The 18,284-nt window shown below is 40.8% G+C and overlaps 1 protein-coding gene across 13 annotated transcripts in view; it reads right to left on the minus strand.

Moving 5' to 3' along the window:
- Positions 1 to 18,284, minus strand: part of Nmdar2 (glutamate ionotropic receptor NMDA type subunit 2) — a 193,770-nt gene that overhangs the window by 67,654 nt on the left and 107,832 nt on the right. For all 13 annotated transcript variants that reach the window (XR_011173531.1, XM_069116416.1, XM_069116449.1 and 10 more), the window contains exon 6: positions 16,637 to 16,775. Coding sequence is in view for 12 of the 13 variants with exons in the window: in XM_069116416.1 (XP_068972517.1) it covers positions 16,637 to 16,775 (139 nt within the window). In the remaining variant the exon portion in view is untranslated. The remainder of the gene's footprint in view (positions 1 to 16,636; positions 16,776 to 18,284) is intronic.

Below are 18,284 nucleotides of genomic sequence, written 5' to 3' on the forward strand. Positions count from 1 at the left end.
CCGTTGAACGGTGAAAATCCCGCGTTAATCGCGGCCATCGGCCGACCAGGATGAATAAAATGTCGACTTCTGAACGCCACGTGGCCGCTGATTGGAAATCGACGGACGATGAAATTGGAAGTCGGAAACTGTCCAGCGAATATTCGTGCTGCAGGTAAATACCCATACGTTGCGCTGGCCTTCTGAGAAACGTGAATAGCGTTATTAGCTCGAAGGATAGGCGACTCTGATTCGATTCGTGGATCATTGACGATCGAATCAATGATGAACTCAGGTTGATGAATTGCCATTTGAAATATGCGGTTTTTGCGATGGATTCAGTGTAAAAATATAGATAGGTTTTTGCTTCAGAGCATAAAGCGAAAGAATAATTACGTTTAACACGTTGATTGCCACGGTGGTCGTCAGTGACCCACGTTTCTTTTGATAAGTCTTTTAAAATGATTAAAATGAGACAAATATCATGGACTAAAAAATTGTCGATAATGTGACTGACATAATTGGATAATACTGTGAAAGAATAATATCGTGATTACCAGTGGCGCACATTTTAAAAATGATAATCTTCTAGAATTATTCAAATGAGACGAAGTTGATGGACTAATATATATTTTTAACAGCGCGAGTGACGAAATGAAAAGAAGCACAAACAGAATATAACATTATTATGCGGTATATTTCCCAGGAAAAAATATATAAAATTGATGCTGCAGTCCACGCGCCAATTATAAAATAGGAATAATAAAATAACGAATTAACTTTGGAATTAATACTCTGCATTCTTTCATATCCTGGAATGATTTAATTCCAGAAGAAACAGCTATCCATTGAATGTAACTCGATTTCATTAAACATTCTGAATTCTTTCGACTCTTCAACGATTCACCCACGATTCTCCCGCTTCTTAATCATGAGATCTTGAATATCTTATAAGCATCACATATTCTGGCCACGTACATCCAGATCTGCGCATGGCATCATGAATATTAAATCTCCACGCGCATTTCCTGAATCACTCCTCGCTCGATACCGATACTTAGGCATAAACATTCGTACTACTCTCGTCGCTAGGCTGCGAACTTTACTTCATTCCTGGCAAATTTATTTATTTAGGTGCAGCGATGCATATAACGTATACAATATACAAAAATATAGAAAATATTCGAAGTGAAGCAATTTTCAGTAGGCGAAGTAAATTTTTATATAGGTACCATGCTCGTAAAACCGTGTAGTCTACTCGTCGCTCGTCATCCACGCAAATTCTCATTCGCGAAATGTAATAAAATACGCGTAGGACACGCGAATAAAGAATTAAGTATTATTCGAATGTCTTAGTTGAATTACGGTCGTAGTTGTCGTAGTATCGTAGTTTTAAGAGAGGTCGTATAGGTGAAAGTACGGGTCAATAGGGGAGTAAAATCAGATCCATCGACAAGACCCTTGGTTATGTACAAGACCTGCTACATTTACCATATTTAGACTTGGACGAGCGACAGGGTGCGTGGGGCGTAAAATAGGAGGAACGAATGGAAGAGAGAAAAGTGAAGAAGGATTTTTCCCCGAGACAAGAGCATTCTGAGTCGTTAGAGAGAATTGGAGATTCCTGAACATCGGAAGGATTACTAAAGTCGCTTGAACGTTTATTGCGAATCGTTTCCTGTTGATTACGGTTGCTAAATGTCTCGAGGATGATAATTAAGAAAATCGAACCTCGGTAAAACTCGGTAGAAGATTGTTTCACCTGCCAAATATTATAAAAGGCGCTACATTTTGGATATTTTATATATATCGTTTCGTATTATATTACATTTATTCGTACGATAAATGTATAGAAATCCGCAGTGTGACGATTACGACCTTTTAAATCGATAATAAGTTGTCAGTTCAAAGTTAACGTTAGAACTACCGATAGTTGACACGAAGCTGTTTCTACCAAAACTAGTCAAAATGAGTGGTCTTTAAAAAAATACGTAATAGAATATTTTTATATTTATTGATTTATTACTTTCTTACAGAAGCAATTCCATGTTACATAGTACATTTTTACAACTGCAAACGAGGGTTGGCACATTTATAAAATTGTAGAACCAGTCATTTTGATTGGTGTGGTATTTCTAATGATAGCATTTAGCGATCTAGCGATCGATCCGGAATTTTCCTGATAACTGATATCATTATACCAAATGATACGCGGTAAAAATTTTAAAAACGTGTGGGGAGTTGCAGAAAACGAGAAAACTGGTTAATTGGAGTTCGATAAACAGATTGCAAGATCCTTTTACGTTTTGACTGGTATCGGTATAAGTAGCCTTGGTACAAAATTATTTTGAGTTTGAACACATAAAAAACAAAATAAAATTCGTTATATTATTCTCGTCGTTACATCATCGCGGGAAAAAATATAACACGAAGTAGGAATTTTAAAATAAAACTGTAAACCCAGTTAATTTAACTGGTGTGGTAGTTTTAGTGTTAATATAGACTCAACACGTATATATAGTTAGAGAAATAATTCCAAATTTTTGATTGGTAAATCACGAATGCTATTACAATAATAAAAGAGCAGGTAATCTCTGATTTTACTTAAACGCTTCTTACTCACAGCATCTTTCTTCGCAAACGTACAAGTTACGCATTCGCGTGTTAAATAACCCTGCCTAGTTCGCGCACTCGAAACGAAAACACTTGTTCGCCGTGGAACTGTCATTTTGTCGATAACGCGAGTGAAAGTGGTGGCTGGAATTCCGGAGAAATTAGTTTGGTAAAGTAGCTCGTTTCCTTTCGACTCTATTTATCATTTCTCGTCAGACCGGGGCCGCAATCCAGTCGAGTTTCCTTCGAGTCGTTTAATTATTTCTATCAGTCAAGCGGAAACGCGTGCTTACAGACGCGGAAAGAAATCTCCTTGTAACGGCGCGTTCATCGTATTCCCATTGGTGATATAATTGAAGTTTCGTTGCGTTCGCGATGGCTGCGAATCGACGTTAAAACAACGCGAATCGCAGGAAGCAATTAGATTTGTTACGACGAAGAACGACGTCCAGGGGAAACAAAAGTTCTCCGAGCGACTTGGTTCCTCGTTCGCAAGCGATCTCGATACGCTAAGTTAATTCGAATGAGAGACTCAACTTTTTCCCTCGTAGTTCATCTCGAGTATTGCTTTTGATTGAATCGAGAAATTATGGAAGAGTTAACGGTTAACTTGTTATAGAAGAAATATAGAGAAAAGAATTGTTGATTTTTATCAGCGGTCGAAATTATCGATTAAGTTTTATCATTTTTACAAAAAAATTGGGTCACATTTTAAACCTGTAATGTTCGTTGTATTAATAGCTGTAATATTTCATCGTTTTTAAAATACACGTAACATGAATTGATATGAAAATATGAAGTTTGTTGCAGTACAGGATGGGATAGGCAACAGGAAGTTTCACATGTCGTATGTTAAATTCCACGAAAAGATACGAATGAGTTAATTTTGCGTGACCCATCGTATGAAATTACAACCTGCTTTTTATAAAAATTATTTTTCATAATAAACACGAAAGGTCCTGTAGACTTCCATTCTTTATTCCACTTATCATTTGATTAATTTTATTAACTGCAATGTGTAAAAGCTTTTCAACGGATAACTGAATTTTATATTATAATTTTTATTTGTTCGTATAGTATGTTTCAAGCTTAATATCCAAATTGTAATCGTTTTAAATTAACAGAGTCTCGACGATAAATTTAGTTACTTCTCGTAAGATATCAGATTAAACTTAAAATATCGAAGAAGAAAACCAACAGATGTATGTAGGGTGCACGCGCTGTAACGATGATCAAATAAAATCCGTTGAAGCCGAAAATCGTGATACACGAGGGGGAAAGTTTCTCGAACGATGGGAGGTTGGAAAAGAGGAGCAACGTTTACTGTCTACCATGAAATCCCCATAAAAGTCACCTAACTTAACACTGGCATTACAACTTACGGTTAAGTTCTAAAATGCTAGTAAAAATCTTCGGCGCACGAACGTCGGATAACCATATTATTGGATAAAGTTGGTATACTGCGTAATAAAAAGAATTTAGTTGTGAGAAAGAACAGTTTAACTTAATTCCATAATTTAATTTCAGAAAAATGAAACGTATAGGAGGAACGTTTCGAGTTTTTAAACATTTGTAGGATGTACTTCAAGTTATCGGTACAACTTTCATTCAAATTATATTTAAATCGTTGTCCTATTTAATTTTGTGGAACATATTATTAACAACAAAAGTGTTATCCTTAGCGTTTAAAAGATGTTGAAGTAATGAGAGTGACGTTGCTGAAATTGATTTCTAGAGAACAACGATAATCTGAATTACAAGATATTAATTGAATTTTTGTTTGGTAAATTTCGTAAAGAATTATTTGTTATTAATTTGATAGAAATGATCTGTCATTAAAGGAATATAGTGAGAAATTTGCTGTCCGTTTAGATACTTCCTTTTCTGTTTAAATTTTCCATAAAACGATCTTCAAATATAATTCATTTTGAATGGAGATAAAAAATAATTGCTTGACTGAAAGCAGACAGAGATGAAACAATCTAAAATATTCTTCTCGACTGTAAAAAGAACGGCGAATACGTAAAACAGTAGAAAAATAAAATGACCGCGAGGCTGAAACACTTTGGCAGCGGAAACAACGATGCGATAACAAGACCAGGGTCGAGAGCAAGATCAGGGTCGAGTCCAAACAACACCCTTGAGACTCGAAAATAAAACGAACATAGAGAAACAATTTCCTAATTCTTGCTGTGCAGATTGTCAAGCGTGAAAGACTTTCGCGTAAAAGAAATAATCTTCAGAGCGTGTGTATTGTGCAAACCGAAGCGAAAAGAACTACGGTTGTGATAGAACCAACGATTAAATGCAGAAGAGAGAACAGAAACGCTAAATTACACACGTACTTACTAAGACACAGAAGAGAAAGAAACGTAGGTAAACGCGCCTTTTTGCGAAAAGAGGCGGGAGAAATGAATCCAGCCATGAAAAACAAATTATTCAACAGGGAAAACAAAGAACAGTTGTGAAAAGACGGTGGGAAAGCAGCGCTGGCGGGAGAGAAGAAAAACGAGCAGGTCAGCAGCATTTGAACGCAAAAAAAGATTTTCGCGGTAATTACGGAGCGTTTGCATTAGGATTATCCGTGAAGCACGTACCATGAAACGACCGAATTCTGCGGTTCTCGGTGTCTGCCGCGATTAAGTGGACATGTTTAATTTCGCTCGACCGGAATCCTCGTCATTGACGCCGCGTGAAAAGCACCTTCTGTTTCCGGAATGAAATGAAGCGACAGAAGCGATATTCGTGCCGCTTTCTGAAAAGAGTATCGCCCTTTGAGGGGAGGAAGTTGCGTTCAACAAAGGAGCAACACATGAATTGGTTGAATGAGGCATTTCAAACGTGGAAACTCGCGAATAACGTAGTCGCGGTTTGGAATATTAAAGGGTCGTTCTTTACGCTGCTGACGGGATATTCGATTCTTTAAGGCTGAATGGGAATACATAAAATCGTCACGATTCGGCCGAGATAACTTGAATGAAAGAGAACGACTCGGATTTGTATGATACCTTTCTACTTGTATGTAATCTGAGGTTGGTTATACCTGAATGAGAATTATTTATCTCTGGTATTTCTGTCGCTGCTCTGCAGTATTTAGCTGCTTGAAATACAGATTTGCGAAGTTGTGAAGATGATGTTAGTGGAACGTGATGTTTTTAAAGTGCGAAGGAAACGGGTTCTAATTAAAAAAATTACAAAGTTCTTCCGCCCATTTTGTTATGGAATTTGTACAGAGTCTTCGAAATTGTTTAATTGAAGTAAAATTTTTCAGTGAGTACCTATATAATTTGTTGTTGCATTTCGGGTTTTATTTGGAAAGTAGGTGTATGTACGATAAACATTTTGAATAAATTTCGGTTAAATTCAATTGCAAATACAGAATATAAAACAGGCATTTAATAATCGACCAATAAATGAAAACATGCTTATTTGTAAAATCGGAGGAAATAACATTTAAACGATATTCAAATAAATATCAGAGGGATGCCGGTAATAGATAACGAGTATAAATATCTTCACAAATATATCGTTGAAAACAAATCGATCAGTTATTTTATATTTCATTTCAAAGGTCAAAAGCCACGGCTTCCGAAGAACAACACAGACGACCCCGATATATCACGCTAAACGTCTTGTTACGGGTTTACGCGCAGATTTACTGGGGCAGCTCGCAAAAGTACGATGAAATCCGGTGGTCACGTGAAAGTCGCTCGTGAAATTCCTTTTGGTGAGACCCGGATATTCGTCAGCGAACTGTGAATAAACGTTTGAACACAACGGAAATTAAAGCGACCACCACGTTACAGGCTGAGAATCATACCAGAGTAAATTAGTTCACGACTATTTTTCATAAAATAGCGCGTTGATGGTATTATTATTATAAAAAATTTAGTAGACGTCATATTATTGAAATTATGACAACATATGTTGACACGGAATAATGTTACAACTTACTTGAGCGAACTGAATGCAGCCAAACGAATGGAAAACATAATTAATTCAAATTATCAGTGTTACGTCGCCTAAAACATCTGCGCTGCATCTCTCGCGACCGGCCAGCCGACGGCCTGCGTAACGTCACTTCGACCCTCAATAAACCTGAGGACCGACCATAACTTTCTCTCGCATTCTGTACACATGTATCTGCATTCCATCCGTCGTCCTGAAGGCTTTCTTAAGGCTAGAAATATTTGCGACGCACATCTGGTTTTTTAGAGAGGTCCTTGGGTTTATTAGGCGCAATCAAAAATACGGAGAAAGCGGGTACGCGTCCATCAGGAAAAAACAAACATCTGTCTAACAGAACAGGCTGAGTTTTCCCATGTGCAAGGTCATGTATGAACCACGTCGGTAGGAGGACTCCGACTCTCTCCTTCAGGTTTCAGAATGGGTCACAGCCAATCGACATCGCGGATCGTTGCCCTCACTTTTCCTAATGAACAGCGTGAATAACGAATCCGCGTTCTTCATGCAAAGGGCACACCCACCCCGAGCTTTCTTCCGCGCTAGCCTAAGGGCGACAATTAGTAGTAGAAAACCAACGTCGACGTGTAGCATCTAACTCTCCCGTCCACTAACATACGAAATTCGATTGTACGGACCTTGCACTATTATTCGTGACTATCTCATATTCGTGCGATAAGTTGTTATTGACGATTTGTATCTATTCAACAGTGTAGTGGATCTTGCACTATTACTCGTGTCTATCTCACATTCATGCGATAAGTTGTTATTGACGATTTGTATCTACTCAACAGTGTAGTTTAAGTGTTGGAAATATATATTTTATAATTCTGTGAATCACAGTGTTATATAAACTTAATCACCCCTATTATCTTAACGGAAATCAGGGGATCGATCAACTCGTGGTGTCGATTAGTATAATCGTAACGGGAATTTACGACTCCCGTTGACGTCTCTCCTCGCGATTGCGTCTCCCCGCGATTGGCCGAATTTACATGGTCCTTCGAGCCGGATTTTGCGCCATTAAAAAGTGCATTGACCAGTGACTATACAGTGTCGCGTGAAATCCACATTCCAACGACTTAAGCAACTAACCAAAGGAGCTGCACTCGGAAAGGAACTCCCTCATCGCTCAGCACATACGCGAGCCCACACCGCACTGTAACGAGTAGCTACCGATTCCTCGATCAACGTCCATTTGATTAAGGTAAGCCCATTCCAATTATTAAATTCAAATATGGCTCAAGCTGAACCGATCAGCACGTTACGGCGTAGACGAAGCGCCTTAGTCAGCCGATTTGCAACCACGAAGCGTCAACTCGAGGAATATGAAGAGTCTGAACGGGTAGACAGAAACTATCTAACAGCTTGCCGTAATTCGTTCGACGAAAATTGGCGAAGAATCTGCGCGGTGCAAGAGGAATTAGAAGTGTTAGATGAGGGGGAAATAGCTCGTGCAGACTCTTTAATGCGAGAGCGTCATAAGATTGACGTACAGATCATGGACCTTTTCGACCGACTACCATCAGTAACCCCTTCGCTAACAAAGACCCGCGATCCATGCGTGAAACCGGAGACGACACCAATCACTTTGCCAGAGGTCCGTTTACCTCAATTCGACGGTGCCCTCGAGAACTGGACCTATTTCTACGACACGTTCTTATCCACAGTGGATCGCAATGAGAACTTAACTAACGTCCAAAGGTTTCAACATCTACGCTCCGCTATAACTGGACGAGCCGCACGGAGCATACAATCCTTAGAAATCACAGAAGCCAACTATCCCATCGCGCTCAACACACTGAAGGAAAAATTTAATTGTGCCCTCCGAATCTGCATGCGTCATTGGGAATTACTGCGCAGTTATCCCGAAATAAAAAGGGAAACTCCAGAAGCCATTGAAGATTTGCTGGAAACCGTCAGCGTAAATTTGAAAGCGCTTGAAAAATTAGGGCAGCCTGTAACATCAAATATAGTGATTATCGAGTTGCTTGCATCGAAATTACCTTCGTCCAGCATGCGCAAATGGCAGCGCACGTTGCCAAACCAAGACGTGCCTTCCTATCAACATCTGATAGAATTTCTGAAAACACGGGCAAACGGTAATCAACTCCTTTCTAAATCAAAGGAAACGAAAGGATCAACCCACAAAAAACATCGTCATCGACAAAACGTATCGCGCGGCCGAACCTTTGCCACAACCAGCAAGACATTAGTGTGCCCGACCTGCAGCGGACCCCACGTACTCAGACATTGTAAGGTCTTCAAAGCCAAATCGGCGGTAGAACGCTTTCAAATCGTAAAAGGGGCAGCATTATGTATAAACTGCCTAGGCAGCGGACATTCGCTGACACAGTGCACAGCGGGTTCGTGTCATATCTGCGGGCAACGACACAACACCTACCTACACCGAGAGCAAACGCAGATAATTCCACGTTCGTCGAGTAATCAATCATCTAGCAATCGGTCATCTAGCAATCGGTCATCTAGCAATCGGTCGTCTAGCGGTCGGTCATCGAGCGGTCGGTCGTCGAGCGGTCGGTCGTCGAGCGGTCGGTCGTCGCGCAGTCGTTCATCGGGCGGTCGGTCGCCGGGCAGTCGTTCATCGCATAAACGATCTAAGAGACTATCCCCACCGGAATCATCGACGTCACGTTCGTATCATAAGTCGAGACGGACAACCGAATCATCACGGAAGCATACCTACTCGGCTCCTAAAGACTCGAAAGTTACTGAGTCAAGTTCCCCACGGACCAAGGGCACCGCCATACACACCTTATCCAAGTCCCAACCTGAGCTAAACTGACTAGCTCAAGAAACTACAAAAGGGTGGACCGAATTAGAAAATACATCTCCAAACGGCATACTACATCACGATCTACTGGTCACAGCACAGATCGACGTGCTAGACAAAAGGGCCTCACCAATCCGAGCCAGAGCATTGCTAGATACCGGATCTAGTATGAATTTCATGAGTGAGAAATTCGCAAAATCCCTCGGTATGAAACGAAGGAGATGTTCAGTCCCAATCGGCACCCTCGATGATTTGACGACAATTGCCAAGAGCCAGATCACGGCCACCATTGTTTCTATGGATGGCAAATATAAACGCGTAGTCACATTCTTAGTAATCCCAATAATATCGACAGTCGTTCCAGATCAACCAATCGATAGGTCCGTCATCCACCTACCCAAAAATATAAAATTAGCCGACCCGGCATTTCATCGACCAGGCCCGATCGACATATTATTGAGTTCGGGACCAACCTTAGCATCCTTTTGTGTCGGACAGATCAAACTATCCCAATCCACCGATACGGAGCTGTGTTTGCAAAAGACTCGATTCGGTTGGGTTATCGGGGGGAGCCCGCCAGCTCGCGCGGGGATCCATTCCTTTCACGTCACCACCACCGACCTACAAGCGGATCTCGCACGTTTTTGGGAAATCGACGAGGGACCACCTACCACGCATTTCTCAGAGGCGGAATTACAATGTGAGGAGCATTTCCGCAACCATGTCCAACGCAACAAGGAAGGGCGATACATCGTCGCCCTGCCATTCAACGAGAAGCTTCCCACGCTGGGGACGTCAAGGTCCGTTGCCATGAGTAGACTCGCCTCGCTCCATCGCCGATTCCAACGCGATAAGCAATTCGAAGCCGCATATAGTGCGGTGATCCAAGAGTATCTAGACTTGGGTCATATGACGAAGATCACCCCTGACCTTCCCACAACCAACGGTTATTATTTGCCTCATCACGGCGTGATAAAGGAATCGAGTGATACTACGAAACTCCGAGTTGTTTTCGACGGATCAGCAATCAGCACTACCGGAGTATCCCTCAACGACATGCTACATACAGGACCAAAATTACAGGAAGATCTAATTGAAATTCTATTGAGATTCCGGTCGCATCAATATGTTCTAACGGGTGACATTGAGAAGATGTATCGACAAATCCTCGTACGCCCAGAAGATCGTAAATATCAACTCATTCTATGGCGTAATTCCAACGGGGAGGTCGATACATATCAACTTAACACCGTGACGTTCGGACTATCAGCTGCCCCATACTTGGCCCTCCGATGCCTCAAACAATTAGCAGAAGACGAAGGACATCGATTCCCGCGAGCAGCAGCGGTTGTGCAGCGCGATTTTTATGTCGACGATGCCCTCACTGGAGCCGACACAAAAGAAGAATTACTATCGGTAAGACACGAACTCACAGACCTTCTCAGATCGGCCGGCTTACACATCCGGGAATGGGCATCCAATGACAAGGACATATTGCGAGGACTAACAGAAAGAGATACCAATAGAAGGCTACAATTGGGCGAGTCACAGACGTTGAAAACCTTAGGCATTTATTGGGATTCTCAGGAAGACGCAATCCTTTACTCAGTTGAACCCACAGCGACCATCACTCGAGTCACTAAACGATCAATGAGTTCGGTGATAGCCCGAATCTATGATCCACTTGGTTTGCTCGCGCCAGTGATTGTCAAAGCAAAAATATTGCTTCAACGCGTCTGGGCATTAAAAATTGATTGGGACGAATCCCTACCAACAGAGTTGCATACTGAATGGGATCGATATCATATCCAACTACCCTTGCTTAATGATATTCGGTTCCCTCGTAAAACCATAATCAAGGCAGCTAATCATATAGAGCTGCACGGTTTCTGCGACGCCAGTGAAAGGGCATACGGAGCATGTGTCTATCTACGCAGCACCAATCCGGAGGGACACACACAAACTCAGATACTCACTGCTCGATCTAAGGTCGCGCCACTAAAATCGTTGACAATCCCGCGACTCGAGTTAAGCGGAGCATTACTCCTCGCCTCACTTATGTCCTTGATAAAGAAGTCCCTCAATATAAAGGTTTCTCGCACTGTGTATTGGACGGATTCTACTATAGTGCTTCAGTGGATCAAGTCCTCGCCACACATGTTGAAAACCTTCGTGGCGAACCGCGTAGCCGAGATCCAGACGAAAACAAACATCGACGATTGGCGTCATGTGCCCACCAACGACAATCCAGCAGATCTCATCTCCCGCGGGCAGACTCCCAAGGAATTTCTGCGCCCGACCATCTGGAAAAACGGACCCGAATGGCTCAAACAACAAGAGGAAAACTGGCCGATCTGGATACCCACGTCGCTGGGAGAACTCCCAGAACAAAAGAAGACGATATGCTTAACAACTAGTACCACCGACAACACACTCCTCCATAGATACTCATCCTGGACAAGACTAATAAGAGTCGTCTCTTGGTGTCTTCGATGGAGATATAAACAGAATCGATTCCCCCATCTAACAACGGACGAATTAACCACCGCCCATAATAAATTGATCAAGATAATCCAATCCCGACACTTCGCGGCGGAGATTCGGACACTGCAGAAGGATCGAAGCAAGGATGTAGGAGGAAAACTACAGCCACTAAATCCATTCCTCGACGAAGAGGGAATATTACGCGTCGGAGGACGACTGACCAACTCTGCTATCCCATTCAGGCAAAAGCATCCAATTATTTTGCCGAAAGCGACGATCACCGAGATCATTATAAACGAAGAACATCGAAACAACCACCACACAGGGACACAAGCTACGCTATACGCCGTGAGACTACGCTATTGGCCGATCGACGGCCGTAGCCAAGTGTGGCGTACTATCAAAAGGTGCGTCCGTTGCTGCAGAGCTAATCCTCCACCAGTAGAGTACTTGATGGGAGACTTACCAGAGGCACGTATTACCGAATCGCGCCCGTTTACGAATGTCGGTATCGATTACTGCGGTCCGCTCTATATCAAAGAGAGAAGGAATCGCAACCGCAATAAAGTCAAGGTATACGTTGCCATATTCGTATGTCTAGCAACAAAAGCCGTCCACATCGAGTTAGTCAGCGATCTAACTACCGACGCATTCCTAGCCGCTCTACGCCGATTCATCTCCCGAAGAGGATATTGCGCAACCATCCTCACCGACAATGGCACCAATTTCGTCGGAGCTAATCGGGAATTACAAGAACTCCGAATCTTATTACAGTCCGACGACCACAAGGAAAAGGTGCAGAATTTTCTCGCCGACCGACAGATACAATGGCGTTTCAACCCCCCAAACTCACCACATTTTGGCGGTTTATGGGAAGCCGCCGTAAAATCGTTCAAACGTCACCTCATCCGCGTCGTCGGCACGGAGCTCTTGACCTTTGAACACCTTAACACCCTTGTGATTGAGATTGAAGCAATTCTCAATTCACGACCACTGACTCCCATCTCGTCCGATCCGAAAGATCCCCCTGTCCTCACTCCCGGTCACTTTCTAATCGGCGATACATTAACGAGTTTACGGGAGCGTGATTTCAGGACAGTTCCATCAGGCCGGCTATCTAGTTGGCAGCGCATCCACCAGATCAAGCAGTACTTCTGGAGCAGGTGGAATCGAGAGTACCTCAACGAGCTGACCCGCCGCAACAAATGGGACAAGGGAAAACACGACATCCGTGAAGGCACCGTCGTAATCCTCAGGGAGGATAACGTCCCATCCATGCAGTGGCCTTTGGGCCGCGTAATCAAAGTCCATCCAGGAGCCGACGGAATCATACGAACCGCTACCGTGCAGACGGCAACGAGTATCCTGGACCGTGGTGTCAAAAGATTGGTTCCCTTACCCATTCAACCAGAAACAGGTGAATCCGAGCATCAACCCGGAGCGAAGGAAATGGACAAACGACGCACCTGACTCCACATGCAGAATTTGATCGGTGCCCTCTCAACGGGGGGAGGATGTTACGTCGCCTAAAACATCTGCGCTGCATCTCTCGCGACCGGCCAGCCGACGGCCTGCGTAACGTCACTTCGACCCTCAATAAACCTGAGGACCGACCATAACTTTCTCTCGCATTCTGTACACATGTATCTGCATTCCATCCGTCGTCCTGAAGGCTTTCTTAAGGCTAGAAATATTTGCGACGCACATCTGGTTTTTTAGAGAGGTCCTTGGGTTTATTAGGCGCAATCAAAAATACGGAGAAAGCGGGTACGCGTCCATCAGGAAAAAACAAACATCTGTCTAACAGAACAGGCTGAGTTTTCCCATGTGCAAGGTCATGTATGAACCACGTCGGTAGGAGGACTCCGACTCTCTCCTTCAGGTTTCAGAATGGGTCACAGCCAATCGACATCGCGGATCGTTGCCCTCACTTTTCCTAATGAACAGCGTGAATAACGAATCCGCGTTCTTCATGCAAAGGGCACACCCACCCCGAGCTTTCTTCCGCGCTAGCCTAAGGGCGACAATTAGTAGTAGAAAACCAACGTCGACGTGTAGCATCTAACTCTCCCGTCCACTAACATACGAAATTCGATTGTACGGACCTTGCACTATTATTCGTGACTATCTCATATTCGTGCGATAAGTTGTTATTGACGATTTGTATCTATTCAACAGTGTAGTGGATCTTGCACTATTACTCGTGTCTATCTCACATTCATGCGATAAGTTGTTATTGACGATTTGTATCTACTCAACAGTGTAGTTTAAGTGTTGGAAATATATATTTTATAATTCTGTGAATCACAGTGTTATATAAACTTAATCACCCCTATTATCTTAACGGAAATCAGGGGATCGATCAACTCGTGGTGTCGATTAGTATAATCGTAACGGGAATTTACGACTCCCGTTGACGTCTCTCCTCGCGATTGCGTCTCCCCGCGATTGGCCGAATTTACAATCAGAATTTTAATTTATTCTACTTCTCGGAGGTTTTTCATTATTTTTATATAACAGTTTCTAACATCTCACGAACCACTCGGTAGTGTTTTAAAGAGTACATCTCCTTCGCTGCAAAGTTTCCATTCTTCTCTTTATAATTTTGTTTAATCGCATCGTTGAGAATTGAGAAAGAAAACACCGTTAAAAAACATCAAACGTCATTAACATTTTATCAACAGACCGCCTTCGTTACGATCTTGTTCAAATTATATTTCGTAAATTGATCAAGATGGATATTGATGTTAAACTTTCAAAATATATCCAATAAACAGACTTTTCTTCTAAATTCTCATAGTCCGTATTTACGCGAAATTTAATACAATTATTTCATATAAAATTCCAATTGACGTACCAGGGCATTAAATGTCCAACAATATGTCAAAACTTTGAATTACTTTAAACCTACTATATTAAAGTTCGTCTGGACCGGTGTCGTGTCACATAACGTGCTAAGAAGATTGACGGAAATCCGAGAAAATGAGGATATAAAATCCTGATTAAAGTCACATGAGTTATATATATATCTTAACTTTAATTCATTATTGTATCGAGAACAATATAAGGAGGCGTGTAACAGTGGGTGTCGTTGCGTCAATCGATGTCGTTACTCGATGCTTCAATTTATATCGTGAGTGCCACTATATCGAGTTGGACGAACCGTGACAATTCGCGCGTGAACTCGCGAAAACTCGCGACGAGGATCGATACGGCCTAGGCTGAACGTGTACGTTGGATCAATACGATGCCGGACGTTAATTAAACGTCAAATGCATCCATTAGAAAACGAAGTTTCCCTCTCTAGCCGCAACCTAAAGCCCAATTCGCACAGCTGCCTCGCTAGTGAATACTCAACGATTCGCATATAACAATATTTTGGCGTAATTCTCTCTTGTTACGGAAACGTTTCTGAATCGCTGAACGATGCTATCTGGAATATTTAGATACTACGACTAAACTAAGATTGTACAAACTGACCAATATCTAATTTGAATGATCCTTTGAACGAAAAATTTTATTCGATAAAATCAGAATATTACGATTGTAATTTATCTTGTTCCTGAATTAGATTATTTATGTTATTGTTTTCATTAAAGAAGGGTAATTCGTGGTTTAACGTGTATAATATATAATAGTTAAATAATTAAATTAATATTATTTTCTTACTATTTGTATTAAAGGGAACCTAACTTTGTTTCAGATCGTGAGTTTGGATTAGAATTAACAGATGATATGACGAATAAGATTTCAGAACCAATTACGTTCGTTTTAGTATACTTCTATTTCTTCTTACGTAATTTTATACATCATTTTTCAAGTATCTTTCATTTTAATTTCCACGGTAAAAATTGGCAATTTCAGTGTTATATTCTTTAGGATAAATATATCGGATAAGAATAATAATTTCTTTTAACACGGCAGAGAAGAACGAAACCGATTTAATTACCGAAGTCGAATATGATTTCTTTCATTTATCAGTCAGTTGCTTCGGCTAATTGAAATATTAGAAGTATCGATAAATTCTTCCCCTTTCAAGCCAATTTCTTCAATTATATCTTTTGTGTACGGCCGGCATCTTGCAAGAAAGATCTATAGCTCAATTAAACTGATCAATGGGGGCATTCTGAACTATTAACAAAATTGAATGTGAACGTATTGTGGCAGAAAAGTAGTATGGACATATAATAAAAGCTCCAATATAAGAAATGATTTACCGCTATTAAACCAGGTTTAACATTTCGATTTTTCTTCTAATAAATTCATTGTTTCTGTTAACACAGATAATTTAAAACTATCACCATACTTTATAGTTTAAGATCATAGTTTCAATTAAATTTAATTCCAAATTCTACATTATTTATTATCGCCAATTACATTATTTATTTATTGTAACCCTATCTTTTAACTCTAATAAATATGATTGAAAGTCCACGGGGATACAAAAGAATTTCATTGATAATGAAATCCTCATCTGGCGTAGCTTCTTTCTTTCAATACTAGATCGCGAATTCTTTTCGTAAACCCTCTTTTCTATCCGGGTTCCCTCGAAATCTTCGAAGGGATCTAATATTTTTCAACTTCAATTCCTTGTTATCCCACATCCAGTCGCTGAGTCGTGCGATATCTACGTTATATTTTACGCTGATCTCTGCGAAACCCGTGGCAGATTCAATCGTATGCGCTTGAAACGAGAAATTTCAGCGGTACAATAGCAAATCTCGATCAAAGTAGCGAATTTTTAGAAAGTAAACTGGCATCTCGTAGAAAACAACAAAAACCCATGGAAAATTTAACACTCACCTCCTCCCAAACGAGTTGTTTACTTAATCCGGGACGGAGATTCATGATTTTCAGTTCGGCCGATTTCAGAACGCCGTCCTGGGTGAACTCGACGTTCGGCTTCCCCTGATCGCCCTCCACAGACACGTTTTTCAAATACCTGGAAAAAGAGGTAATACGATTCTGCCTTCAGGATAACTCGTCAATACAACACCATTTTAGTTTTATGAATTCTTTCGATTTTAGGAGGACGAATCTTTTAACATCTAGTAGCTATAAAAAAGCAAGTTTAGAAATGTTCGTGCTATCACAGTTACGTACGGTCCACGTTTCTAAATAAATTGCAGATGTTTACGCAAATGTATATTTCTCACGAATACGATTAAGGAAATAAGGCTTAACTAAAGATGTGCTTCAACCAGGAATATCTTGCATGCTTTTTGTAGATTTGAATTCACCATAAATCCACGAACATTCACAGTCTATCCATAAATAAATAAATTTTCTTTCTCATTGCTTCTTACTTTTCTTCTTTCTCGTATTTTCTCGTTTCTAGCTTCGTTTTCTTAATTTACAGGAGAATACCTCGATCTTAAAACTCGCGTCTGTTGTTACAACAGATCTGTCTGCGATCGCTTCAGTCTGCAAAGAATTGACTTTCTTCTACGGGTATTTATTATGCTTCTTCTGTTTCTGTAACGATGAATAACAACCCGGCGGGTTTTACTTCGATTTTTCTCCGTCTTGACATTTTAATTTCTTTCATTCAAGAGCTACCACTTCTTGCCCATGAATAACGCATTATACTTCATGTGCAAGTCAATCCTAAACTCTGCCTTTCAATTAAATACGATCTATGATGGAAAATAAATACGATCGCAATGAGACGGTAACGACATTCTGCACGATTTTTACTCTTATCGCAATAATTCGGAATTTATCGTAATAATCGAAGTAATGCATGCAGGACTTTTAAAAGGTCATTTCTTTTTCGTCCCACGCATCAATTCCGATAAATTGATATTACCAAGTGAATTTAATCAATGTTCACATCCCCCATGGGTAATTAAGCCAAGGTTATCCTATACGTAACGATTACTCGTATCATACAACTGTACGTTCTGCCATCGAATAAATTCATTGATTAATTATACTCGAAATTTATGGTTGGTGGAACTGTTAATTTCATATCATAAATTGCACGCTAGATGATGCTATTATCTTAACTGTAATTTCAATGAAATTACGTGGCCAATTAATTGAAATGTAATGTTAAATGGTTTCTGATCAGCCAAAGTGGGATATATCTATTTCATGCAATTGAATTTTATAGAAAGGAAAAATATTCTATTAAAATACAGTATCGACTCGGCGTTGGCAACAGATATTATCTAAAATGGTATTTCGTAAACTTCTTAATGTTCACTTTTGTAATCTCGTATTTGCCGTAGATTAACTTAAAATTCCGTCACCGCAATATCACGTGACTGGATTTTGCATATTAAATCTCTCATCGTAAATTCAGAACTGATACTTTTTGCGCAAAAATAGATTTTGATGCGATTACGATAACATAACATTTATGTGATAAAACAACGAAATGAAAAAAAATGTCCTCTTTTTTTGTTTCCTTCGGAATAAAATAAAATTTAGCGAAAGCTCAGCAGAT

The sequence above is a fragment of the Bombus flavifrons genome, chromosome 1 (assembly GCF_040668555.2).
Source record: "Bombus flavifrons isolate JBK064 chromosome 1, iyBomFlav1_principal, whole genome shotgun sequence".
Lineage (NCBI taxonomy): Eukaryota > Metazoa > Arthropoda > Insecta > Hymenoptera > Apidae > Bombus > Bombus flavifrons.